At 43.1% G+C, this 26,888-nt stretch overlaps 1 protein-coding gene across 1 annotated transcript; it reads right to left on the minus strand.

Annotated features, from left to right (window-relative positions):
* Nucleotides 1–11,951: 11,951 nt before the first annotated feature.
* On the minus strand, nt 11,952–12,947 carry LOC128720473 (zinc finger protein 677). Its single transcript, XM_053814143.1, has 2 exons — nt 12,326–12,947; nt 11,952–12,229 (listed from the first exon to the last, which is right to left on the minus strand). The coding sequence occupies exons 1-2, from the start codon at nt 12,945–12,947 to the stop codon at nt 11,952–11,954; spliced, it is 900 nt and encodes a 299-aa protein (XP_053670118.1).
* Between the last annotated feature and the right edge of the window lie 13,941 nt (nt 12,948–26,888).

Consider the following 26,888-nt stretch of genomic DNA (forward strand, 5'->3'; position numbering starts at 1 on the left):
TGGCGCGTCAATGTTGTAGCTGTTGTGCGTACAAATTAGGCTATTACTGAATTTTCTCAAGATAAAACCACTGTTGAACAATAATATAGGCTTTCGTACTGAGTCTGACACTTTCGTGTCATATTAAAATTATTGTTTAATACAAGAATATTCCTGAACACAAATAAATCTCTAAGGGAGTATTCTACTTTATAATGTCAAGGAAATATATTTTATTTTTGATACTGGCGAACTAAACACATTTAAGTGTATACCATTAAAATGCTGTTGAAAAAGCCATATATGTCATGAAACAATGAGTTTTAATGGACTAAAAAGTTGCATATAATTGCACGGTTACATCGAAGGGGAAGATTTCGTTTTCAGAGAGTTTCTACTATCAGAAACTCAATATGGTGTTGCGTGCAGGTGCAACTCTCTAAAAATGATTATTATAAACTGTAGAATATCCACATCGGGCAACATCAGATCTAGCTTGATGTGCAATGGCTGAAGGAAGTCAACTGAACGAATGCAAAAATTGCGCTTACTGAGCAATGCAGCAGCACCAGACTAGACCACGTGGTCGTGTTCGTAGGAGCATGTGAAATAAGTATAGCTCAGATAAGAACAATACATAAACCCAATCAGTTGTGGATGATAGTCACAGCGGCTGTGGGGAGGATATGCCTTTCAGTCCACTTGTGCATGAATATTTCTTGTTTTTTTTTTAATATTTTGTTGTACAATGTTAACACCTTGCGTGCCATGTCAGCCAAAGAGTGACTGACGGAAAATTTGCTAGAATGCCATGTCACCCATTTTTGGGTTACGGAAAAAACCCTTCATTTTAAAATGCAATTTTTGAATATTTAGAACAGCTATTATTCCCACTTATCACTTTTTTGACCAAACAGAAATACGAATGAACGTAAAGTAAGCTAAAAATTCATCACAAACGAAGAACGTGCCGGTGCAACCGTGGCTCTGACGTATCAAGAGACGCTTGAATCGTGGCATTTTGTGCACTTTCCTAAAAAAACGCTTGGCACGCAAGGTGTTAAACAAAATTGCCGTTCCAACCAAGAATAAAAAAAATACAGTAGCTCGAAATACGCTGTGATCTTGAGTTCGAATCTTGACATTATCTATTATATTATATCAAAGATAGGATTATATTATATCAAAGATAGACTAAATTGATGATCAACGTGAGAAAAATAAAAAGGATGTTGACATACTAGCGGTTATCCCAAAGTTAGCACTGATAATAAAATTTACATTGAAATACGTGTATTATCAGTCAACCGTTCATACTATAGCATGAGGATACTTTTCCATGCTAAATATCATTCGTCCTGGGGCCAAAATACCATTCAAAATACCAATACAGACGAATCTGGGGCTCTTTCTTTGCCGACTCGATCATAATTGATCGATTGATTGATTTACCGCGCTGACATTGTCAACTGTAAATCGTTTTCTAGGTCTCTCGATTTTTTACTCAGTACATCGTGCACCCTTGCTTGATACAATCTCCAGTAAGTTCTGCGCTTTGTGCTACTTTTGTAGCCGCAGACAAACTACTTCCTGGTTGGGCTTAAGTTCCTCGTTGGTGTTCTTGATATATGCTTCAACTAAAGAATCTTTTCGGCCTTTGCCGTCGTGAGAACGTCCGGGCACGCCAAACTGCGTATCAAAATCGTGGAATATTCCTCTCTCCCACACAGCAACTTGCATGTTCTACTGACTAAGTTAAATATTCACATACGCCTACGAGACGTGGACATCCATCGACGATGAACCATGTTTTTTACCCTTGTTTGCTAGCAAGGTCAGAAGGTTTCTCCCCGTTTGTGTGGAACCAAGTAGTTTTTAAGTATTTTTGTGGAATACTGAATCAGTTGTCATTTTTTAGCTAAAATCTAAAGCAAGCAACAAAATTTTTTATTTTATGAACTTTAGAGCCCGTTAAAAAACACAACTTAAAACGATTGACAATTTGATCCTTTTTTTTTAAATTGAAGGACCGTGAATGGGGTTTTGTCTTTTTTTCGGCAAGGAAAACTATATTAGAAGCACTTCTTTATCATTCTACATAAAGACTACTAAAAACTTATTGTGCCAATTATCAGCCATAACGTTTATCGTTTACATTTTTGAGTGATTTGCGAAAGACCAGCGCATAAACCGTGGTTGAGATGTGATTTGCGATAAGCAAATCGAATACCAAAATCTGTAAGCAGCAATAATAAACGAGCAAAAGTTATTTATGTTGAGATCAAATTATACTTTTTTTTAAAGTAGATTGATCTATTTGGAAAATAATATATTGATCAAATTGATCAAAATAATGAAATTGGTATAATAAGTTTACCATAGCGAACTATCTTAGTAATCAAATTAAACACATTGAAATCGTCCTTCATAATTTTCTCGCAAGGGTCTCAGCACATGTTCATAGCTTAAGCACTGCGCAGCATGGATTCATCCCAAATTGCTTAACTTTCGCAAATTTAGGTTCAATTTGAATCCGATTGCTTAAACAGTCTAGATAGAAGCCATCAAATAGACTGTGTTTACACAAATCTTAAAACATTTTTCGACAGCATAGACTATACTGTTGGCAAAGCTTGAAAAACTTGGATTATCGCGGCACATCCCTGATTGGCTCCAATCGTATTTGACTGATCGTTTGTGTAGATTAAAATTTGTACAATAGTTGGCTATTTCGTTCAACTTAGTGTCCAGTCTTTCTCCAGAAACCAATTTTGTTTTTTTTGTATGTTAACGGTATTTTCGTGTTAGGTAACCTAAGCTTTCTAATGGTTACCCATTACAGTAAACTCATTAGTTTAAGGATTTAAATGATCAAATAACATTTAATACATTGTACTGTTGCACTAGTTAGGATAATCCTAGAGTATGGCAATACACACAAGTAGGCTGTATGCGGAATCATGAAGTAGCAACATTGAAAGAATACAGTGAAAAGTGTCCTGTTTTGCTCAATGTAAACTTTAACGATAGCAATTCATTGCCACCGTAACGATCACACCAACTTCTGCAAGAACTAATCTCACTTCCATAAAGGTGGAGAAATGCGCAAGTTTTTTTTGCTAACGTCCTGGTGCACAACATCAGCGCCTAGAAAATTTTTTAACGTATTAGTTTCAATATCAAAACACTCACTTCTAGGTATCGTTCATTGCTGAAACTTGCTTTTGAAATAAAATGAATTGACCTGGACATATGGCCATTAGTCGCCGGTCCTATTTACTACTAAGGTTGAGTGGAGTTAGAATACAGATTAATAAAGGAGGGCCCAGGTAGCTGGACTTCTGCATCGTACCGTATTAAAACCTTAGTAAAGAAGAAGAGGAAGAAAAAGACGAAGTAAAAAATAAAATGAAATAAGCTTTATGCGCCCCGCTGAAACCACAAGCTAATTTAACAACATTTTTTAAGTTCTCCGACTACAATGAAAAATGGTACGAATAACAGAAAACTTTGGATTCCCTGAATGAGATTAAGTGTTAAATGTGGTTGCTGTTTTATATTATTTTAAAACTCTAGTTTATAAGTCTGTTAAGCCAATCACTGGTCGCACATTGAATGTCTAAAAAATAAATTGATCATACAATCTATTTATGAGCAACGCTAAAATGGGAAGAAATAGCAGTTATAATTCATTACCGAGTTTAGTTACAAAGAACAAACGATACGCCCCGATTGGCCATAAAAAAGATTATGTTTTTAGCTTTAAAATTGATGTTTGAATAAAGTAAAAACTGTAACCTTGTTTTCAGCTTTAAAATTGATGTTTGAATAAAGTAAAAACTGTAACCTTTAAATGATGGTTTTCATGTTTTGGGCCGAAAACTGTCTTAGTGCTTAATGTATGCACCGAAAGTTTTTTGGGTAATAAGTATCATCTACTACATACAGATTGCTTATAACATTAGTTTGAGTGGGTTGATAAAATATCTGTAAGAAAATTATACATTTTTTTAGCATTGAACAATGCTTTTGATAGCCTACTTTGTTCGCCTACTGTAAAAACTTTTTTGTATAATCCGTTGAACGGCACAACTCGTTTGATGCAGCCGTTATTTCCTGCTCCATTCAACGAAAAGGTCTTCTTTCCTATGTATCACTTGATGCATTAATATGCAATTAGCTGGATCAATCGCGAACTGATGCTGCCAATTGCAATCTGTTACACTCTACATAAATTGTAGTGCATTGACGAATTCAACAATTGCAGCTTTGAAGTGCTTCATACATAACATCTCAAGCAGACCACACCTGCGTTGGGTACGCTTTGAGATGCATAGAATTTGCTGTGTTAAAAGGTCCATTCTTCTAAGCTCAAACATGGACGGCATACGATTTTGTTGCTACAAAAAAGAGAAAGAAACAACCCGTACAGGCATCCATCAACGTTGTGAACAAAACAGAACTGTACACAGTATCGGAAGTGCATCCGGAATAAGATTCAATAAATGTTGAGGATCCGTAAGAAGCACCAAAAAAAGCTCTATTAAGTAGACAGTCATTTGTGCAATTGAGGTGGAATTATGAAGCCTAATGTGTTTGCCTTCTGGGATTGTCGTAGGCTTGCAACAACGCGCTGGTGGGCATTTTGTTTGTGTGTGTGTGTATAGACCAGTCACCAAGGAATGGGACACAGGGAAATGGATCGACACAAAAACGGAACAAACATTGAGGTTACGAGCAACTGCGGAAGTGAAATCAATTGTCCCGAGAAGTCAAACGTCCACGACCGGACCTGATGATGACACAGCCAGGCTAAAAACGGAACTGGCCGGACTGGCGAAGTGGCTCCGGTCTCAGGAAACTACCGAAATTGGGAACAGGGAGAATCAGTTGTCCTTAAGCCGACGGGTGGCCCATTCAGGGATTAAATGCAACGATGGTGCCACCTCCGGTGTTTGTTTACCGTTGTTCGGGAGGCTTTCCAAGCCTTGTATGCGTCGGAAAGAAAATATAGAGCTCGATGGTTCGCGCTGGGGTGGGTTTTTGTCATTTCAAAATGACTAATCACTGGCAGAGGAAATAGGAAGAAGCAACAAACAACCATCATTGCCTCAGTAAGTTATTGGCATCGAGTTGTTAATTAAATCATCAAATTCCGCTGCAGATGCTGGGTCGCCGTGTTTCTGAAGCATCGATACGTAGGGATAAGTTTTGGAAAACGGCAAACCACCCTGGGAGATTGCAAAATTGAATCTTGCGCTTAGACCGAGTCGCTTTGTAACAGAAACAATTGTGTTACGAGTTGTCATTTTTAGATGCCTCTCTAATGTCCGCTATTCTAACCAACGATGCAAAGGTCTACACGACCCAGCACTGGACACTGTTATCCTTTTTGCTTTTCGCTGCTTCGAACCCTTGAGCGAGGCATCTATCGCGTGTACCACTCAGGCGAAGGTGAAAGTAGAAAGAGATGCTAACTGATCGATATCTACGAGAATTATGGCATTTTCTTTTTTCGTAACATTTTTTTTTGCTCTATAGTTTTGGCACACATTTCATCCGCTCGAAGATATGGTTTTATTTGCCCATCAAACCGATGTTATAACGTAATTCTTTTGTAAACGCACACGCAACAGGGATGTGTCGTACCATCACAACCCCAAATGAGCGCGATCGTCCTTGGAAGAGAGGAGCTAAGATCGATCGTATTTCGATGCCAGCGAAATCTACGACGATCCCTTTCTGTTCTGCACGGTTTGAGTTGTCGAATCGTTTAATAATCCTGTGCGGATCACTACTTGGGAGGTTGAGCAAGTTCGCTGCACCATTGAGGACAATAAATGTCGCCCGATGTCAGTGTGCCTATATGGGTCTTTGGATCGTTTCTTTTGCACCCTGTGTCGAGTTAGTTCTGGTGAAATTATCTATTCTTTCGATCGCTATTCTTCACGAGAGATCCGTCTTGTTAATTGCGTCGCTTAGCGAATCGGATTGAAAGATCCCAAATCCAAGCGCCTCGAAAGATTTTTAACATCCTCGCAACATAACACCCACAATTGCACACAGAATGCGATCGCGCTCGCCACGTTTACAATAATCTGCGGGACTATCTACGATGCCTTTGCTTGTGACGTTAATTCAACAAATGGGTCCCTGTAGGTAGTCTTCCATACGTTGCGTTTTTCCAAAGTACACCTTTTGTGTGGCCCAACTAGACGAAAGGTGGCTTGAGAATGCGTAGCATGGGTCTGAATCGACGAAATACAATAGAGCACGTGCTTGTTTAAATCACTGCTTTTTCAAATTTGTCTATCGCTAAAACAGTAAACCAAGCATCTCTTTAACATTGTGATTGCAAATGATCGTGACTGATAAATACAGAAATTTAACACGGGTTTATTATTTACACTTAGCTATTTTTGGTACAAGACCATTAGACCGGAAAGTGACGTTAACACAAATGTGTAGATTATCCGAGTCAGCCCGGGATAAGGCTCTCTGCGGCTGTTGGGAGGAAATGCCTTTCAGCTCACAAATAATTATTCAAATCTAAATACGGCCAGACCGTTCTTAAATAAATACCAATAACAATAACAAATGTGTAGAATGTAATCTGTGGAAATACATTGGTGATTCTACGGTTTCGACATGGAAGTAATGGTACCTACTTAATCTGGAGCTAAATTATGGCTTTTTCTTTCTTTTGTGGCTTTCATGTTCACCAAGGAAAACAAAATACAAAGCTCATGAGTATTTATTTGAGTTTGTTAATTTTTATCCAATACATGCTGGTCTAAGTTAGCTAAACAAGTTAATTATGGCGGTAAAATGTTTACGCCCGCTCATCTCTACACAATTTAAACAGGTAACAACAAAAGATCAAATTGCTTATCTGAAATGCGTTGCGCTTGATGCAAATATCGTTAAAAATGAGACCTACTTGCTAAATCCCGAGCGTGGCAGTTTTATGGTTCGTACGCCATGGCACCGTTTAACAACCTTCGAGATGCATCGTGTGCGAAAAACGAAGTACTTGCACTCAGCAAAACCAACAAAATAAGTGAAGCAAAACGGATAACACGATTAGACAACCCAACAATCGTAATATATCATATCGTTACTGTTCGCCCCGTTCGCAGCCACAATTGAATATGCACATTACAACGAACCCTCCGGATAAACCCCCATAACCATTTGTTTGCCTTTCCACGCTTTTTTCCACGCATGACTCCGGCACAACCGAGGAGGGAACTATGCTTGCCCTCCGACAGCCCAAAACCGACCGACGCTTCACTCTGGTCTGGTGATTTAATCGTCCCGGTAGGGGTGTCTTTCCCTCGAATTTGCCGGTGTCTTCCGTGCCGAAGCATCCTCGGGCCGGGGGGAAAAAATAAGTGCAACTGCCATTTTTGTGCGGCACAAAATGGAACAAGCCCCGCTGTCGGTGCCGCGATGACAAACCGCACCTAACCTCACCAATGCCCGCCGGCAGATGAACGTCACCGAACTCGGGAGGGCCACATTTGCCTATTATTTATTCGATCGAATCAAACCCAACGCCCGTTTCCCGGCACCCTCGAGAGGCGGTAAAGGAGAAAGGAATAAAAGAATAATGGTTGACCGACGGTGACGGCGACGATTCGAGGGGCGATTCGAAGGGAACGAATGTTTTGCGGTGCCCTCATTGCATGACGTCCCGGGGATGCGCGTCGTGGAGGGAAATTGAAAAATGGCGTGCGTGCGTGCGTGTGCCCGTTTTCCCGCCTGACAGTGCGCTTGTCGCGCGTTTTGGCAAGATGGAATGCCCAACGATAACAGCATCCATGGCATGGGTCTGATGGCTGAAAGACGAAGCGATCGGTGCGATGCGGCCACTAACGTCTTCGACGTTTGCGACAAATTCTGTTCTCCTGAGGGGATTCACTGGCAGGTCTACTTAGCGCTTCGTTCAATCATGCATGCGTTCTGCTAAAGCCTCGTATATCGGGCGTGCTTGTGTGTGTGTGTGTGTGTGTGTGTGGTTAGTTAGCATGGCTTTTCCCCTTGCCGTCCGATTTGGCCTTTCGCTAGCCCAACGAACTTGTTGGGCGTTTGGATGCGACACGCTTGTGATAGGCCGCAGAAGAATACGACGGTTTTACGTAGGAGATGAAGGGATTGTTTAAAATATCTACAATCAAACGGGCGGAATGAAGTAACTTCCAACGAGCAATTAAGGTAAAGCCATCAATTTGTTTTATAAACGATAGGTTTCTTATCTTATCTCATCTTATCCTATGAGCTATTGACCATGGTAAGCAAAAAGCTCTGTGAATGAATGTTTGCCTACATGCTGAGACTAGTTTTGATTAAAAAATACAAATCCTTTCAGTAGATATTTGAAATGCTTGATAGATAGCTTGATTCAGCTGTCTAATGTTGGTGCATGATTGATTACAAATTTCTATTTACTTTGGCACTATTTATTATTACTATTAACGGTTGAACAATATATTATTATTCTTCTCGTTGTATTATTATTATTCTTATAAGTAAGCATAGTAAGTATATTATTAGTAAGCATAGCTATTGCAAAGGATATAAGTCTGGGCCAATGTATTTCATATTTGTAAAGGTGTTTATGCCTAATCAATTAAGTCTAAATAAAACAATCCTTTTTTAGTTCAAACTAGTCCAATATCTATATTCGCATTGTAGCAATTTTTAAAATTCATAGAAATCAGATAGCAGCTTTAAATTTATGTATTTTGTGTATGCCCATTCAACGCAGTATACATAAATGATTTCGATAAAAAATAAATAACTTAATATCTATCTTAATATTTATATAATAAATATCTAGTCATAGCCAAAAGCAACTTTGATAAAATATTAATTATCTTCTAAATCTTCTCATATACCATGCTATCATTGCACAATTATTCGATGCAAACACATGTTTACGGATCATACAGGAATGGTGAATAAACAAACAAGTAATGAAATTTAAAAAAAATCAGCTACTAATTTGTAACAACTGCTAGAGCTGATATAATAACACGTACGCTACAGGTATATTGAAATAAGTGAGTATTTAAAGAACATAAAACGCGTAAATTTTAGTCTTACTAAGCCGTGAGTGATCTGATAGTATTTGATTTAACGATTCTGATATGGTAAAGCATTACGCTAGTCGAGCAAACAACTCTAGTGAATGGATATCGATTAAGCTGCTGTTAAATCCTGTTAACATTCAGAGCGTTCGAAAAAAAAACAATTGCTTGAAATGTGACACAAATCTATCCTATAAATCTCCGAGACACCTGATATCGCAAGCGATGATTTCGCAGGCTTCGAGCAGAACAAAAAATACTATAAAACGCAAGCATGGTACCGAGGGCGGAAAAAACTTGACACGATTATTTGAGAAATTAGAACAATTCCAAAAGTTTCCCACCGTGCGGACGATGCCTACGCACAGGCGAACGATATCCATCAGTTGTTGAATGAAACCGCAAGCCGCACCGATTGCCCAATTTCGTTAATCGGAATCAATTTACTCAATAACAAAAAAAATGCACACTTTCCAAGGAATTTCACGCGCAAAGCGTGTTCGATTACCTGCTCTGATTTTCCATCGCCTTTTTAAGGTGTCTGATTTATGTGTGTCCTTTCATTCATCGCTGAAGGAGACACTTTCCATCGCGGACACAGACCTGTCTCAATTGATAACCAGCTCGGGATCACCGGGATTTTGACCACTTTCGATCAATGCTTGGGTATGCAATCGAACCCCTCTCGAACATGTTTCGCACGACCTCCGGGTTAAGGCTGCCCACCCGGGAACTGCTTATGACCACGACGACGATGACGACAGGCTGTCTGGGCCGTTGGGTACCCATTCATGGGTTGATCTAAGCCCTTTTGCTAGAACCCCGTCCTTTTTTATGCCTCCATTCATTCATAAACTCGGACAACTGGCCACAACTGGCCCATGCATGGAACAAGGTGTATTCCCCTTTAGGGAACTTTTTTATTCCCACTTCTTGCCTGGCACCGGCTTTCCCAAATTTGTCTACCTTTTGGCCGTCGCCGTCGTGTCTCGCCAGCACATCCCCGTGACCGTGTACCCAGTGGGTGTTTCAGATGGACGTTTATTGAAACTTTTTTTTCCCCCGCTCGCTCAATGCACTCGTGGTACAAATAACTCGAGAGGGTGGAAGATTAGAGTGGGATACCTGACTTCAGGGAACACGGTTCCACAAGTAACAGCATAAATGGCCATAAATAAAAACCAACATTTACGGGAGTCGGCCAGATTAGCTCGCAGACAGCAGTCTTGGCGGGAAGGGACAAACCTCGCCAGAGCGAGACGGAGCGTAGATGATAAAAACCTCGTGTCGTCAAGGTGAACGAATGTCCCGGTGGGAATGCTGGTTGAGTTTCCATCAGCCCACTACCTACCGGGGCTAATTTGATCCGTCTTTCTGTTCGGTTTGACTCCCAGCATGCCAACCGACCGAGTGCGAGTCTTTCGATTCACTTGTCCAAGGATATCTTCCTCACAGCACTTTTCCACCTTCCACCGACGGATGTGGGACAAAAAAAGAAGCCTGAACGACTGGAAAATGGGATAATAGGATACAGAATGATAATAAAAAGGCGTGCAAGCTCCGGTTCTTTTATGTCGTTTTCGGTTACGGTTCTCGCCTTCATCTTCCCACACACCATCACGGCAGGTTCATGCTGAGAAGCAGCACTGTAGGACGATTGATTAGGCTGGCTAGATGTCTCTTCTAGTAGCTCGCCTGGACCTATTCGGAGTCCTATTCCCCTGCGGGAAAACAATGGTTCGTTTCGTAGGTCCTGCCGGGAAAGCGATGATTGTTTTACGACACCGTACACGACTGACGCACAGGTAGCTTTAAATACGGTCTCTATGAGCTCTTCAAGTCATCCTGGGAATCAACTGAAATAGAGCCGTACATTTCGCAAGCTGACCATGCTTCAGAAAGCGGAACGTGTAACCTACACCTCTTCGCTTTCGCACACGATTCTTTTCCTTAATTTGATGAATAATAACCGTACAGCTTACTCATTGCTCACAGCATCAAAGCCTCGAGGAGGGAGTGCGAAATACAAAGGACTGCGGGAAATATGCTTCCGTTGTGCAGCGTTAAACAAGTCATCAAAATTTGATTCGCCAATTTCTCGCACAGCTTGCCGCTGGTACACCGTGCTTTGAAGGTGCAAGCTTTGCAACCTGTGTAAAAGAGCAATTAAAGCAGTTACGATAGAAATGCACACCGTCGTTTATTCGCGCATTCCAAATGAAGTACTTTTAAATTAATAAAAAATAACATGTTCAAAGGTCTTCAAAATTACGCCATCACCTACCAAGAAAGTATTTTGATTACAAAAATTGAAAACCGTAAATTAGATGCCGTGTCAAAATGCAAACTTGTTCATAATAATTTCGGAACTGTGTTATTTATGGTGAAAGAAAGCTATTTACGCTCCCATAAGTTTAAAAGAGGAGAGTAGATTACCAAGATTTAGCTAGTTTTATGAAGGATTTCAATTTATGCATATTTTTATGTATGTATGGTCGCATGCTAAAATATGACGGCAACGAAAAGTACATCCAATGCATCTAAAAAGTTCCAATGCATGTTGAGCCTCATTCATAGAGCTTTGTAATGTTGTTTCCGAAAAAAAAAACATATGGAGTTACATTTTTTGTACTGATTTATTAACACGCCACCAACAGATCACAAGACCTGGTTTGACATATTTTAGAAAAAAATAAAACAATTCTCACAAAATAGTTCGCTGCTGTTCTCTGTCCTTATTACTACTAGTCTTTGTTGCACCACAAACGAGCACGGATCAGGCTCGTTCCGTGCCGGTCTGCAGATTTATCACGGTTCAAAGCGATCACTGGGAAGCAGAAGTATCCGGTAGAGTAGTCCCGACTACGCCTGATCAAGCATCTAGTAACCAAAGACGTGGGTTGCGTACATTGGCATTAGCATGGCTGCTGCCGCAGCCGCTGCAGCCGACGCTGGCATCAGCCCGTACGTGTACCGTTCCTGTGGCATGTGCGTTTTGGTGTGCTTCTTGAGGTGATCCCGACGGCCAAACTTTTTCCCACACGTTTGACACGCGTACGGTCGAATGCCGGTGTGGATGCGCTTGTGCCGCGTCAGTTCCTCATTGCGAGTAAAGGTTTTGCCACAACTCGGCTCATCACACTTGAAAGGTCGCTCTCCTGTGGGGGAAGAAAAGCGTACAACGTTGGAGTTAGATGGGATGTTGCGTGGGTTTTGACTAAGTGTGTCCTGCGGGACAAGGAACAACGACGTACCGGTGTGGATGCGGATGTGTCCCTTCAGCTGACCATTGTTGGAGAATGCCACATCACAGTGGGGACATTTGAACTTCTTCGGTCGTTGCTTTCGACTCGCCAGCAGCTTCGCCTTTGCATCCTCACTCAGCACACGCATGTACTCTTGCTCCATTTGATCGTAAGTGAATCCCAACGGGTCGACCACCGGAGGTATGCAGGCGTTTCCGAAGGCTCCGATCGAACCCGGAACTCGGTGCACATCCGCTAACGCGTGTAACTGCGCTGGCAAAGGATGCTCGGCAAGCTGCTGCTGCTGCTGCTGGTAACAGTAGTGGTAGTACGCAGCCACCTCCGCTGAAGGATAGTGCATCGTGGCAGGATCGGTTAGCGTCACTTTGTTTTCACTGAGCTTGGCTTTCACTGGGCTGTGGTAGTCCATCGGTTCCGATTTGATCGTTTGGTCACTCTCACTGTCACTGGCACTGTATGAGTCCGAATCTTCGGCGTCTACATGACTGCGGGTGGAATCCGATTCACAGAATGCGCCCGACACTGGGTAATCTGGCCTTGCTTCTTTACCGTCCCAAGGACGAAACAGTCGCGAATACGTTTGCGGCGGTGGTAGCGTTTTAGTCGACATTTTTACGACGACGACGGCACCGAGTAGCGCACAGAACGGGAGTGGATTACTGGGAAAATACGACGCGCGAGATGTTCACACTTGCGAAGCCTTGCGCAGAATGAGATGTCGGAGCAGGGAAACTGACAAATTTAAACGGAACACACGGCCCGGAGCCCGGCCAAGGATAAGAGTGAGATGGACAACAGGGATCGATGCCCCTTTTTGAACGGAACACAGAGGGATTCCCCTATTTTCGATTTCGTTCGAGCTCTCCTGGAACAAAAAAAAAACGAACCTACCCATAACATTCTCCAAAAACCTACAGACAGACTGTCTGCGAAGGTTCGAAGAAACAGGACATCGATTGGGCCACGGGAGGCTGCGGGGCTTAGAATGCCTTTTCACCAAACAGGAGGGGTGCGTAGAAGGCCCTTTTCGCTGCGAAGTACCAAAGACAAACCCTAAAGGGGCCAGCAACTTAACCGACCCATGCCAGGCAGTGCCATAGCCTCCTCCCAGTTTTTCGCTTTGTCCTGTTCGCTTATTTTTTTTCCCTCCATTTCGATCGTTTTCTCGCTTCACCCATGACGCGCTATCCCGTTCAGCCCGTTCAATTCCTACTCGGAAAAGCGTGTCCTGTGCGTGGCAGTGCGTAGAACCACAAATCTCGAGAGCAACACGGGTTTCAGCACTCTCGTCGACCTAATCCCTAATGCCGTTGATGTAATCGACCACTGCCGTCCCCGGTATGTGGTGAGTATGAATTCGCATCAAACCAACGCGAGGAACGCGTCCCCCATTTTATCCGATCTGAAACAGCGCCCGGAATGCGTACGTTTGCCTACTCGCGTAAATTCATTGGCGTGAAGGGGCCAATAGTACTCAAGGGAGGGTTATTTGAGCTAGGGCACATTTTGGTGGTGTGGGACGAAGAATTGCACAATGAGCGTACGTTGCAAAGTATTGCAAAGATAAGAAGGCAAACTCTGATAGCAAAAAAAAAAAGGTTACACCGAAACGGATGATCCATCAACCGATCTTGCTGCTGTCAAAAATTCGACATGCGAAAATCTTTTCTTTCGCACCGGCACCGAAGTCTAAGTGACTGGCAGGCATTTTGCGCTAATTTTGACGGATCGCGCCAGTCGTCCTTGGAATGGATCGTCGTCAAAATGGATCGTCTCGTTGCACCGTGTGTCTCTGCTTTGTGTTCTGTGGCTGTAGGGATCAATACTGCACGATCGCACGAGCACGAGCGGTCTATTCGAAATTTATTAGTGGTTTTTATTGTAGCGTTTCTTGAGACGATCCAGGACTTCTTTTGTAAATCGTTTAAGGTGTCATCGAAGAGTGGAGAAAAGCAAAAAGGCGCAAGAAAGGACTACACTAGCGGTTCGCCTAGCTTACCAATGGTGCAAAAAGATGTTTTTTTTTTTCAATAAGCAGAAACACCCATTTTAGCATTAGCCCGAATAAAAGCGCATCACCCCAATCGGCGTCATATTGTGTGCAGGAGTGGAAGCGACCTATTTTTTCATCAAACAGGACCCTGTAAAGAGGAAGAAAAAAAACCTTCAGCCGCTAGACCGGACCAATGCACGAAAATTCTGCGTATTTTTGGAATGCTCTATTGTTCTCGGTACCTCCGCACATAAAAGCGGCCACTTGAATCAAATAGGAATCGAATGATCGATACGGAAGGTTTTTTTTTGAGCAAAAATTACAACAAAAAATACGAAGAGTGATGTTTATCGTTGAAAAAGTGCGCTTCTCAACTTTCATGTAAAAAATCACAGTTATAAAAAGATAACGTAATTTCTTCAATAAAACTAAAAAGTACAAAGTTTACAATTCATGCAATATTTATAAAAACAAATATAAATTTATAAAAATAAAAGAAAATAAATTTATAACTACGGTACCTTCTGTCGCACTAAAACTAAAACTTCAAGGCATATTGTGATACGGTACATGTGTTTTACGATTAGATTTTTCAACTTTTTTTTTAAATTTATAAATCTATACGAAGTTGGAAAGCTTTTTGGGACAGCAAATTTAGAAAGTTTATCAAAGTCAAATTTCTTTCTTCTGAATTACATTTGCACGTGTGAAATAACGTCTTCTTTGTTCGTTCTAGCTTTCTCTAAACATATATATTGACTATTAGACATTATCAGATCACGATTGTTATATTTTTTATATTTCACAATAAACTTGAATACAGTACATCTTCACAGCAAATAGTTATTGTAATAATCACAATTATTTTAAATACAAGAAATCCTAAATTTTAATTTATTTCGTTTATCAATGGCATTGAATATATATTGCATACGACATAAATAGCAAAACATTCTGTGAACCAATTTATGTATAAGTTTAAAGATCAGTTTAAAACTTGTTGTTTTATAATTATGAAATTTTCTATTTTTTACTAATAATTTTGCATAAAAACACACTCTTATGTATCATTAAGCATATTCAAGCCAAAAATGTAGAGCAAAGAAGGGTATATATATATAGTTCATATAGTGTAGCAGGATTGAAGAGTAAATATATGATATAATATTTTCAACAACACCATGTTAGCGAAGGGAACTTGGAACATATCGAAGTTAATTTAATAAATTTGTGTAACGTAACGTTAATGTTGTAAACATAGTATTGACTTTTTATCAATCTTTACACGGGATATCACTTTTATTCTAATAATGTTAAGTTGAGAGTGGGGAAAGGGCTGATTTTATAGATCTTAACATTCCAAAATTTATAAAAATTGTATGTATGTAGTAAAAAAAATATATTTAATTTTCATCTTAGAGCTTCACTCGAACAGCCATAAAGAACTATTTATGACACCCAGCACAGGCTCATGCTTGCAACGAATCGAGCCATCGTAAATTAGCTCGAGTGTCCTCTTCAGAGATCGCTTCAACGAAAACCATTCACCACTAGGGGCCGGCTGGTCAGTTACATCCTTACCACATCCAAGCAGCTCGGTCACGATCCGCACGATCAAATAAGAGCACGTGTTTTCTTTTATGCCTTTGCTCTTTCTCAAACCGCGCGCGGATCGCAGCCGTTCAGAACGCTACTACAGTGAATGTCAGCAGCGCCCAAAATGAACCTCCAAAAAATGTCATAAATAATGTGTCACACTTTGTCAACGAGCGCGTTGCCTATTGGGCTCATCTAGCTAGCCCCACAGCATCGGCGATCGGTTCTTTTATCCTTGTGGTTTGCCGCGATTCTGCTGCGGCCTCATGTCCTGTTTGCCGCACAACTGGTAAGGATTAATCATTTTACCCCCGTATATTCGGATTCGAAGCGCGGTAGAACGTTCGAACAAAAGTAGTGCCCGTGGCGGGTGCCTTCAGGATCGCCGGGTGTTCTATACCTTTGCTTTTGAACACGATTGCTACCTCGTAATGGGTGTCGCCACACACTGCTGGTCAGTGGAGTTTTCGTCGAGCGATGGTTTGTATCGTTCGAGTGTGTTGTATAGAGAGAAACAGCTCAATGACAGGCTGTGGTAGAGAAAGAATCTATGATCAAATGGCCGTAGTATCGAGGATTGATGCTAACATTGCTTTGCGTGTCTAGCAAAAATGGTTGGTTAGAAAACCTCACGATAGCATTTGCTCCGCAGGGACAATTTTGCCGACTTTCATGTATTTCCAACAGTTCCCCGTGCCACATGCCGTAACTACAAACGCAGAGAACCCCTTATGCCAACCCTCGAAACATACTCGAACGCTTCTTACGAGGGGTGATGAAGGATGCGTAACAACAATGGTGGCGATTTTATGTTGCAAAATGGCGGGTGCAATTTTTGATGCAGAATATGTTGGAAAGTTAAACATGAACCAGTTGCAATGACCGCAAGAGGTTACTTTAAGCTCGCTACGCGCCTGTAATTTAATATTTTTTGATTATCATCAAAAAATCGTTGATGAACATTTTCCTTCAATCATCAAAATATATGCATAAAATCGTGTCCATGTTTCTAATATCCATGGAATACATTTTTTTACCATGACATACAAGTCTTAGGATGTTGATATAAAACATAAATTAAAACACTAATGCATAATAATATGAAAATATTTTTAGTTTAGTTGTTTGAAGCAGAAATTGAAATGTATCTTACTTGTTTGGCATAATATGAACATCTTCCGCTATACATTACACAGCTACATATTGCAGCAACAAAAAATATTGAATGAAATTGAATGAAATAGTATGCAAGGTTAATTCGTAATGGTATTTTTGAAGAATTTATTTCTTTGATATTCGGTGTATGTGAGATATTATGGAGTGCCAGCAATAAATCTGTTTTGCTACAATCTTAAATCTAGTTTCTGCAGCAAGAAAAATCGTAAAAATTCAACATTCTCCATCAGTTCTCTTCACCTCACAAAACTCTTCTGAACAATGCGAAGAATAAACAAGGACTTGTTTTATATAAAGTGATTACTTACAAAATTAAGCATGATGTTTAGCTCTCTGTTTTAAAGTTCTAAACAGAAAGTAATAGGAAACAAACATATAAGTAACGGTATATAAATTGTATACAAAAGGCTTTGCACAAACCGATGCGATGAACAAATATTATTGTTTTAATACTAAAACTTCTATGGCTATAAATTTGTACAACAACGCTACAACATTTATATAGTTTTGGTACAAGATCAAAAGCGCCAGATTTCTTAAATATAGTTGTGCTTGTGCACAAAATGTCGATAAAAATTCGTTTTGTGCATCTTTTTCTTGCCTATTTTGATGAATACGTGAATGAATTCACGGAAGCATTTTCGAAGCGCTCCTTTCCTCCAAAGTATTCAATTGAGTTTCTGCGAGCAACTGCACCGTGCTTAGAAATAGGATGTCGACCTAAATCAACTTCAGCGAGACTTGGTAATTGATCTCATCAGAACGTGCTTCATAACTCCAAACACTCGTAAAGCCTTTGGAGGGAAAAGTTTTTCCCGATTGAATCCTTCGCCCAGGCCAACGATCCGACGCGGCACGGGGATCGGGACAAATTGAAGCAAATATTAGCATAATTCCTTTCACAACCATCCCAATTGATCGGAACCGAGACGAGCAGTTTTGGTGCGTGCCAACCGACCGGGCACCGGCTTCAGGCCATTTTCGCACGAGTAATTTCCCTTTACCGTCGATTCATTACCGGCACCGGCACCTCAGGTCGGGGATTAGGATTTTTGTTTGGTTTGCCAAAATGGTTAATCCCATTCCGGATCATTTCCACCGGCCATCGGGAGCAAGGCAGATGACAGAGCAGGCACTCCTGCAGATGTGTAAACCGGTCCGGTGACGTTAAAGTCGAGGCACAACCCGCACGCTTCCTTTGGACGAACGGTGGTGGGATTAGGAACCGAGCTTTTACCGAGATGTCCTTTTTTTCAGGGCCAGGCAGCGGGATGCAGCGTTAGTAATGAATGAATGTCCACTTTCGAAGTCCATTCTGACAGCGATCTCGGTGTGTCGGCAGATGAATAGGGAGTTAAAAACAAAAAAAAACAGAACTCGACCAAGCAACCCCCGAAGTTAGCCGGATTATTGGGTGGCAATGTCATGTTAATTAACTCACCTAGCCGTCGCGCTGCATTAGCTACGGATTTTTGCCTCTTCAAGAGCCAACCGTGGACAATCCGTGTCGAATGAATGGGGAACAACTCAATTCCTTCGCTATGAGGGAGTCGAGCGCACGTAAGTGTGGTCCGAAAAACAAACGCAGGAATGTGCATCCGTGCAAGACGAGCCGAGTTCGCCGAGTTTCCCCTTGAAATGTGAGCACAAGGACGCGACGAATGGAAAAGGTGCAATGTGGCAGGAACATTTGTCCCGTTTCGACCCAAGAAGCATCGCGCGCTGTTCCTTTGGGTGTCATTTAAGGATGTAATAAATGTAATGAAAGATGAAAATCCAACCAAAACGGCCCGATCAATTGCCCACGGACGGACGCTGTTGCATTGTGGCTCGGGCCAACCGTTCTCGATGTGGCCCCCGGCGATCGTTGGGATTGCGTACGGAATGCACCAGAGCAAGGAACGAGTGGAGTGACAGAACCACGAAGACCAAGGGCGCTGGGACCGAGGCGAAATGGCACGGAGTTGGAATAAACAAGGACACGCTTGCGAGGATAGCGAGAACAACGCTTTCGGTCGATCACGGTCAGGATGGAATGATGATAGTCTGGCTCGTGGAAAGACCGAACGAAAGCAACTTAGGGCAGAAGTCAGCGTCAGGCTGTCTGGCATTAGAAATAAATCCTGACGCTTACCTTTTAGCCTTTACACTCTTCGAGGCCGCTGGGAAGGAATCGTCCGGGTGTCTTCCAGGAACCAGACGGTACAGCGCGAGTTTGAATGCCGTACAAAGTTATTTGAAGAATAAAAACCCGTAGCTGCTGGAGTAGGTGATAAGCGTAAATTTGCTCGCTCAAAATGGTAATCCGCAAAAGATGAATCTCGGGCTGAAGTGGCGCTCGTTGCTTTAACTTTCGATGGTCTGAAATTGTGGATAAATTGTATAATGTTTGCTATCTGTTGGGCTTATGTTTGAGAACAAGTTCCGGGATAAAATCGAACGTATATAATACCATTAAATTCTTTGCTGTCAGTTTAGTTTTAGGCACAGTAAAATTGAAGTCTTCTCCCGTTTTACTAGTGTGAATGTGATACTCATTGTCGGATGTGAGTTGGTACAAGCGTTTCATCCGGATCCTTCCTCGAAAAAGTTCGACCAAAGAGTAATCAATGAAAAATCTAAGTAAATACGATCGCATTTGTGTTTACCTCGCGTCTACAAGGGCTTTCTTGTTCACCGCCGAAGCGATTGTTTGCAGTAAATCCCAAACAGCGGGGAAAGTGTAACGATAAAAATCTCATTACCAACGCAAAGTCAACCAGACCAGGCGACCAGGCATCCTTTTCAAGCCTACGCGCTCTGGCTGCTCAACGTTGCAACGTTCATCCGAATTGGGCCACAACGGTGGCAACCGTGGCAATGGAGAAGCCTAATTCGTTTAAATTTTACCTCTCGCTCTAGCCTCGCAGATTCGCCTTCTGATGGTTAATCAACTTGACTCTTTGAATGCTGGCGCCATTTTAAAACGTCTCGATGGTGCTGTTATCATGCATTAACATTCATTCCTTTTGTGCATGGATTTTATTGGATTCTCGGCTGCTGAGTAAAACTTTATTTAAAACCATTTTCAGTAGGTTTTCGACCGTTGAGTATCTTACGGTATGATTTCATTTCTCTGTTCAGTAGACGCACTTTCCCGAGCGCTGATATAGCAATTATTGTTCGTATATCTTTCATGTTTTATGTCCTTGAGAAAACTGAACTTTAGGACGGCGGGAATACCGGTAGCGTCTTCGTTACATTGGGTTTGGTATTGACCAGTAACAATTGCTCTGCGTGAAGTTAAGTACCATGTAAACCATCCAGACAGTCAGCCTAATCGCCGTGTGGCAAACAAACAGCGTCCACACAATGGATTTTGGGCATGAGATTCGGTCCATTTCAATTGGCAGGCAAACTAAATCGATGCCGATATTTCGCATTGAATTATGAAGATGCACCCATCGATACAACGCACTTCAGCCAGAAGCCAACTGGAAGGAACCATTCCTCAGGCGTGCCGTCAAAAAGAGCGGGTTTCAATGGGCCTGTACTCGAGCGTTACCTTTGTTGAGGTTGATGTTCGGTGCATTAAAAATGACGTGGCCTTTTGGGTGGAAGGGATTTTGTGAGTGCGAGCGGGCAAAGACACAAAAAAGGCAGTGCAACAACAAACGAAAGTTGCCGGCATGGCGGCAACCGGCAAAGATTCAGCTCGAAAGGACCGACACAGCTTTAAAGTTGGTTTTGCGATAAAGGTCCTCGTGGAAAGTTTGCCGAAAACAAAAAAAAAGGAGGGCGAAGCGGCCCAACGGCAGCTTCACAAAGCGGCACCACAACAACAGAGGTAAAATCGCTTAAAAGGATGACGCTCAAAAGTCACGTGAAATGTGAACGAAATAGGTGCGAAAAGGTACCCCGCCTTGCAAAACGTGTGACAAAGGTTCCCGGGTCATCATCATAAGTGTCATCGGCAGGCCGAACGGGCGGATGTGTGTATTTGGCATCCTTTGGCACGATACAGCGAGCGAAATTGAACTGTCAGCGCTACCGTTGTCCTCGCTAAACTCCTGCGATTCTATACGAACGATCGACGCATCTTTTCAGTACAGGGGTCCTGGTGGCGCATAATGGATTGAAGTAGCAAGAAGAGGGCAAGCGGCAAGAGAGTTTACCAATTCCGCCCTCAACCAGCAAAACGGGTGTCTCGCGATGCACAGAATCGATCACGTGTTAGCGAGCAGGGACATATTGCTTCTTCGATCGAACACTTGCAACAGTCACGGGCATGGGAGTTCTTCGGTCGTAATTCATCGATCTGCCTGTTTTCTAACCCCTTTTACGGAGAATAATTTAAACACGGGTTTCGGCCATGGAACGTATATGTCATTACAATAAGAAAAACCCCTTTAACACTTTCCCCGTTTGGCTGCGGTCGTTACAAATCGATCGATCATGTTTCGTTCGTCGATGTGAAAGTGAAAGTGCAAGTTTAAAAAGTAAACCACAGCACAGTAGCTGATTAGCTTATACTTTATAATGCGTGCGAAATCGACAACAGTGGCATACGTGTTTTGATTATATCAACGATAGTGTGAGCAATGATCGATCAGCATTTAGAAGATTTCTTTTCGTTCTGAGCGATTGATTACCACCATTCATAAGTAATTGGTTCCCATGTCTAATTTATCGATATCCTTACTACTTTTTGTGATCATCGAATACAACAGGAAACTCGCTCATACCGAAATCGACATAGCTTTAAGCAATGTTTCGTCCATGGTTTAACGCATTGCGTTTACTGTATTATTAATGTTCTATTTTACACATTTTTGGCATATACATTAAAGATAAGTAAGAAAATATTAAATTGTGTATTAAATTAACAAGATATCTTAGGCTACTTTAGGCATCCGAGCCAAAAGGTTCTAACGATAATGTCCTAGCCCACCAGTTACGATAAAACCGTGTTGGCTTAACTACCGGTTTCCGAGTCGTTTATTGAACCACGTATGGTAGCGAGATCCTACACTAAGTATAGAAATGGATGGTAACTTTTTTGGTTGAACGGTCGTAAATAGAAAGGTTAATCGTGTGAACCTCTTGTTCCAACATTGTATTCCTTTCATCCCAGCCATATTAATATGCCAGGTCACATTCCTTTCATTCAGGAATAAGGACAAGAATAAAATATTATATGCATGATCAAATGTGATCTTCTGTATGTGGCAAAATTTCGGAAAATTATAAAAATACATGAGGGATTTTGCTCATGTCGCTCAAAACCAGAAACTTACCCCGCAAAACATAAAACTGTCATCATTTTGTTCATCCCAGCACGATGACAAATATTTCGCGCATTGAAAACGATTCCCAGCCGCTGTGGTGACTAATTTGCCCAACCGCAAATTCTCTCCCACCAACGGGTGGTTCTTCGTTCCGTAACGGCTCGTTGCCGTAAATCGTCGGCGTTCAAGTTCGCCTGGATGCGCCCCATGCTGTGCCGCTTTGATTTGCTCTCATTATGCTCTCCCGTGGAGCGTGTGTGCATACATGGGCATGATGAGTAAATTGTGGAAAGAAAAATGGCAAAAACGGCAAAATGTACCATTCGAGTGAGATGATAGTTTTGTGCAGTCTTGACGTTCCCTTCCGGTCAATAGCAGAATTTGCAACTTCGCGCAGACTTTGTGTCTATAATTGCTTTCTTCCACGACGGGGTCTCGTTCGCCGGATAGACGGGTTTTCTCGGTGTGTATTGCCTGCTTAGCGCAATACAGCGTGCTGTCAGCTTTTTCCCACTAACTTTCATGAACCCTTAGGTCAATTTGACGTAAGCGAATGTTTCATCCCGGTGCATCCCTTCGCGGTACGGTGGGAAAGGACGACCGGGCGTACGGATATCCGCATGGGGGAAACCAATTTTCACGGTAGGCGGTAAGTTTTGTGGTTTTTAGCATCCGTGCTGGTGGGATGGGAAATGAATCCGCAATCGCTGCATTCCCTGGTGGGTTACATTCCGATGGTGATTTATGGAAATCGGTGATGTGGAAATTGCTCCTTACAGCTCGGATTGTGTGGGGATCAATTTTTATTCCACGTTTTCTAAACCACCGGTGACTTGATCCTTGAGGATGGAACAGTCGCCTGAACCGCAACAGGTGCCACTAGAAAGGGTTTCAAACGGTACGGCATGATGTGTTTATTTACTTTCCTTTTCCTTTGGGGAAACATTCCCCACTGGAAGAAGGAATGTCTCACAGCAGACACAGCTAGGCTAACAGAGCTAAATCAGACACCAAAGTGCATCAGAGCGGGTCGTCTCGAGAGCGTGTGGGGTATTACATTTGTATTTCCTCCGGAAAGCACATCCCATTGCTCAAGAGCCGTTGTCAAGGGATTAGAACCCAAGAGCCCATCCAGGGCGGCCTACTACGATTACACCCTGTCAAAGCGTGTTTAGACGCATCGGCCGAAGCTCAAATTCGCTCCAACCGACATCTAGGTAGGTGGTGTTGAGCATGCGACTCACAAACATCGTCTGGTCCAGCAGGTTTTCCCAGCCCGGCAGGAACAAACGAACCACGAGTATCCGGAGTACTGAGCTCATTCGTGAGCTCCCCACAAAACGGCATCAGTGCGCAACCGTGGAAAACCTGGCCACCGAGGGAGGATTGGCGCCCGTCTCGCACTCAACGAGTAGCTTCGCTTTTCACGAAATGCTTTTTCCTCGTGACGTCGTGACGTCCGCTGGTGGAGCCTGTCGATGGACGAGCCATCGGCATTCAGTTTGCGATTGTGACTCGCGCGTACGCTCGTCCGTGTCCGGGCCGGTCACCGAGCGGTGGACAATCCTGTGGAGCCCCTGTGCGAGGGTGTGTGTGTGGGTGAGTGTGCGCGGTGTACGTGTGTGCCGTGCATGTGTGGGTGCGTGTGGGTGCGTGTGCGCGTCTATCGCAACGGATAATCATACACACTAGAAGAAGCAGGAAATAGAAGGCTTCCAAAGGTAGGCTGAACGAAGTACAGGTACGACACCTCTTCACGAGTGTATGCGGATGTGTGTGCGCGCGCGCTTGTGTGTATGGGTAGGTGTATGTGTGTGTGTGTGTGCCTGTGTGGACGTACACGTGCACTCGTGTGCTTGAGCGTGTGTTAGGGGAAGGTATCGTACCGTACCGTTGACCGAGTGTGCGCGCGTGCATGGTTGTGTGTGTTTTTGTGTGGGTGTGGGGAGGTTGGGGCAAAAAAGGTTGAAAGGCACTAGGATAAATTGGAGCAATGAAAAAAAAAACCGATGGAAAAGCATCCTGCTCGTGAATGGAATTTCGGAGGGGAGCACTCGGTAACTGTGCTTCCTTAACCGATGGGACCGTTTGCCCTTTTAGGCTACTCTGAAAGCAAAACCCCGACGCAGCTGCCAAATTTGCCAGCTCCATTTCGGTCCCCTGTTCAGTGTTTTCTTCGAGAAAAATCAGCTCACATCAGGCGTAGCAGGCTCTGGAATGTAAGTGGGACTCGTGTGTGTAAGTTCCGGAAATCAAATCACGAAACATGTGAACATCGTAGTGCCGAATTCCTGGGTACACGTTCCTGAAGAGCCTGTGTCGGTCGGTATCTTTCCGTTCAACGGAAGCAGTGTGTGACGCAAGAGGAAAACGTGAAAAGGAGTACTACACACGGCTCGTACAGCATCGAACCGTGACGAGAAGCAAACGTTTCCCTGCCAGGGGGGTTTATCGTAGAAATAAGCCTCTTCACTTTCTCACATGCAGATCGTTTGGGATCCTTTTTGGCGCTGATATTGGGAGCGTTTTGATTTGCGTTTTTCGACTTACATCACCAGACGGTTTGCACCGTAAGCTAAGGTTGAAGCAAAGACCAACGGTGTCCATCTTAACCGGTACACGCTCGGTACATGGCATTCGACCATGGCTGACTATCTCGCGTTCGCCAGCCACCATGAACGGGGGCATCCAAAATAGAAAATCAATGAAAATTTGTGCTGACTGCACTGCTTTCCAACGGGCAGGTCGTACCGGATTCGTGATCCGATGCTGAGCGCTCCGTGCTGCACTACGCCGTGCTGCTCCAACACCGAAACAAGGGCAAGCATCCCGTTTTTCCCGCTCGTGGCCAGAATGCGGCTCGTGGGGCACGGATTTTTCCGTTTTTCCAAACCTACCCCGGAAGGAGGAGGTGCAGAAGGAGAAGGTGTGCTTTTAGTGGATTCTGCTATTTTATTTTTGCTCCACAAAACCCACAAAACGCCGAGTGGCGCCACGTGAGTGCTCTCGGGTCGCTGAGCGTACAAAACGAAGGTTACGTGATGGCAGCTTGCGCGCATCGTAAGGACGAACGGGAACTCACCGTGGTTTGGCGATTCCTTAAGGGTGTTTGGGTGGGGGTGTAATAATCGCGAGAGGGCGAGAATGGCGCCTGGCACGGGACCGGTCGTTTGTTTTTGCGTACCAGCCGGGAGGAATACTTAAGCAGGGTGTACTTTTGAATGGAGCCGCTCGGAGAAACCGAGCCCAACGTGGCCGGAAACGTTGGCGACTGGCGAGGAAAAATCGGCCGAATGAATAGCGAAATAATGTAGCTGCAAAGTGAGTGAACGGAATACGGAAATCTGCTTGCTGCGGATTCCGACAGTTTTCCACCGTGGGTCGACCAGCACTCGTAACGATTTTTGGCACATTCACACACAGCTTCAATGCTGGGGCGCCAGTCACGCATCGGTGTCTCGTTTCGTGGGTAGTAAAGGGCCGTTGAAGGAAGCAGAGTGGCGTGGGAAAGTGATAAGAGGCGTGAAAATTATCGGTAAACGTTCTACCACACACACGCCCAGCCATTGCCTACAAAAATAGCACTCATTTTAATACATCGCACCACACAACAAGCAAGCATTTTCCTCTTTCACAAGGCAGGTGCTCGGAAACATCCATCGGAAAGGTGTGTTTGGTGTGCTTACCCCGTTTGATACATGTACATGTACTCGTTCAATGCCCCGTCATTATGATGATTCACGTGCGCTGATCAAATGCGACGCGATAATGTACAATGGTTGTAGCTTTTCATCCTGCAAAACTGCCCGAAACACACGCTAGAGGGCCATTCCGGTGCGCCTAGAAACGGGAGAACGGGAACAAATCGATAACCGTCCAGCCGGCAGTGTCGATGGTGGAAAGCAGGGCAGTAAAAAACGGGGAGGGGGCCCACATTTATGTGACCAGTTGCACCAACTGTCCGCCGATGTCACCCAGCGGAATATGGCCATCAGACGCGGACTTCGAAAGGTCTAGCTGTGGGTAATAAAACACCTTAACGATCTGGGGAGTAGAATCCTGGCTCTGTGTCGCATGCTCTAGCAAAATTGGTTGGAAACATTTCTCCAAAACATGCTCATCATCCCGACGGTATCGATCGATGACGGCGATGGAGCTCGAACCCTCTTGGAATGTATGTCCCTTCGATGCAGCTTCGATGTTTGCTGGAGGCGTCTTCGGTTTCCCTTCGATTATTGCAGTCTCATCTCCGTATTCATGGGCTCTTTTTTTTCGTTGTCCTTTCGGCGGTCGTAGCAAACGACTCAAAAGCATGCGCTATCGTTAATTGGTATTTACTTTTGGCACCGTTTCGTGTGCGAATGTCGTTTGATCAATCCCGTTTAGTGCCGATATAGTGACCCATTTGACCTTCCAAAGCTACCAATAATTTGGACCACATTCAATGAGTTTGGAACTACTTAAGAAATTACAAGATGTGATGACCCAAGCGCACACATGTAGAATACATACAAAAATA

The sequence above is a fragment of the Anopheles nili genome, chromosome 2 (genome assembly GCF_943737925.1).
Source record: "Anopheles nili chromosome 2, idAnoNiliSN_F5_01, whole genome shotgun sequence".
In the NCBI taxonomy this organism is placed as follows: Eukaryota; Metazoa; Arthropoda; class Insecta; order Diptera; family Culicidae; genus Anopheles; species Anopheles nili.

What these genes read in the sequence shown, in the direction of transcription:
- LOC128720473 (XM_053814143.1), bottom strand. Translation starts at nt 12,947, where the DNA reads ATGTCGACTAAAACGCTACCACCGCCGCAAACGTATTCGCGACTGTTT. An exon ending in ACACATCCGCATCCACACCG is followed by an intron (nt 12,230 to 12,325) that starts GTACGTCGTTGT and finishes CTTCCCCCACAG; the next exon opens with GAGAGCGACCTTTCAAGTGT.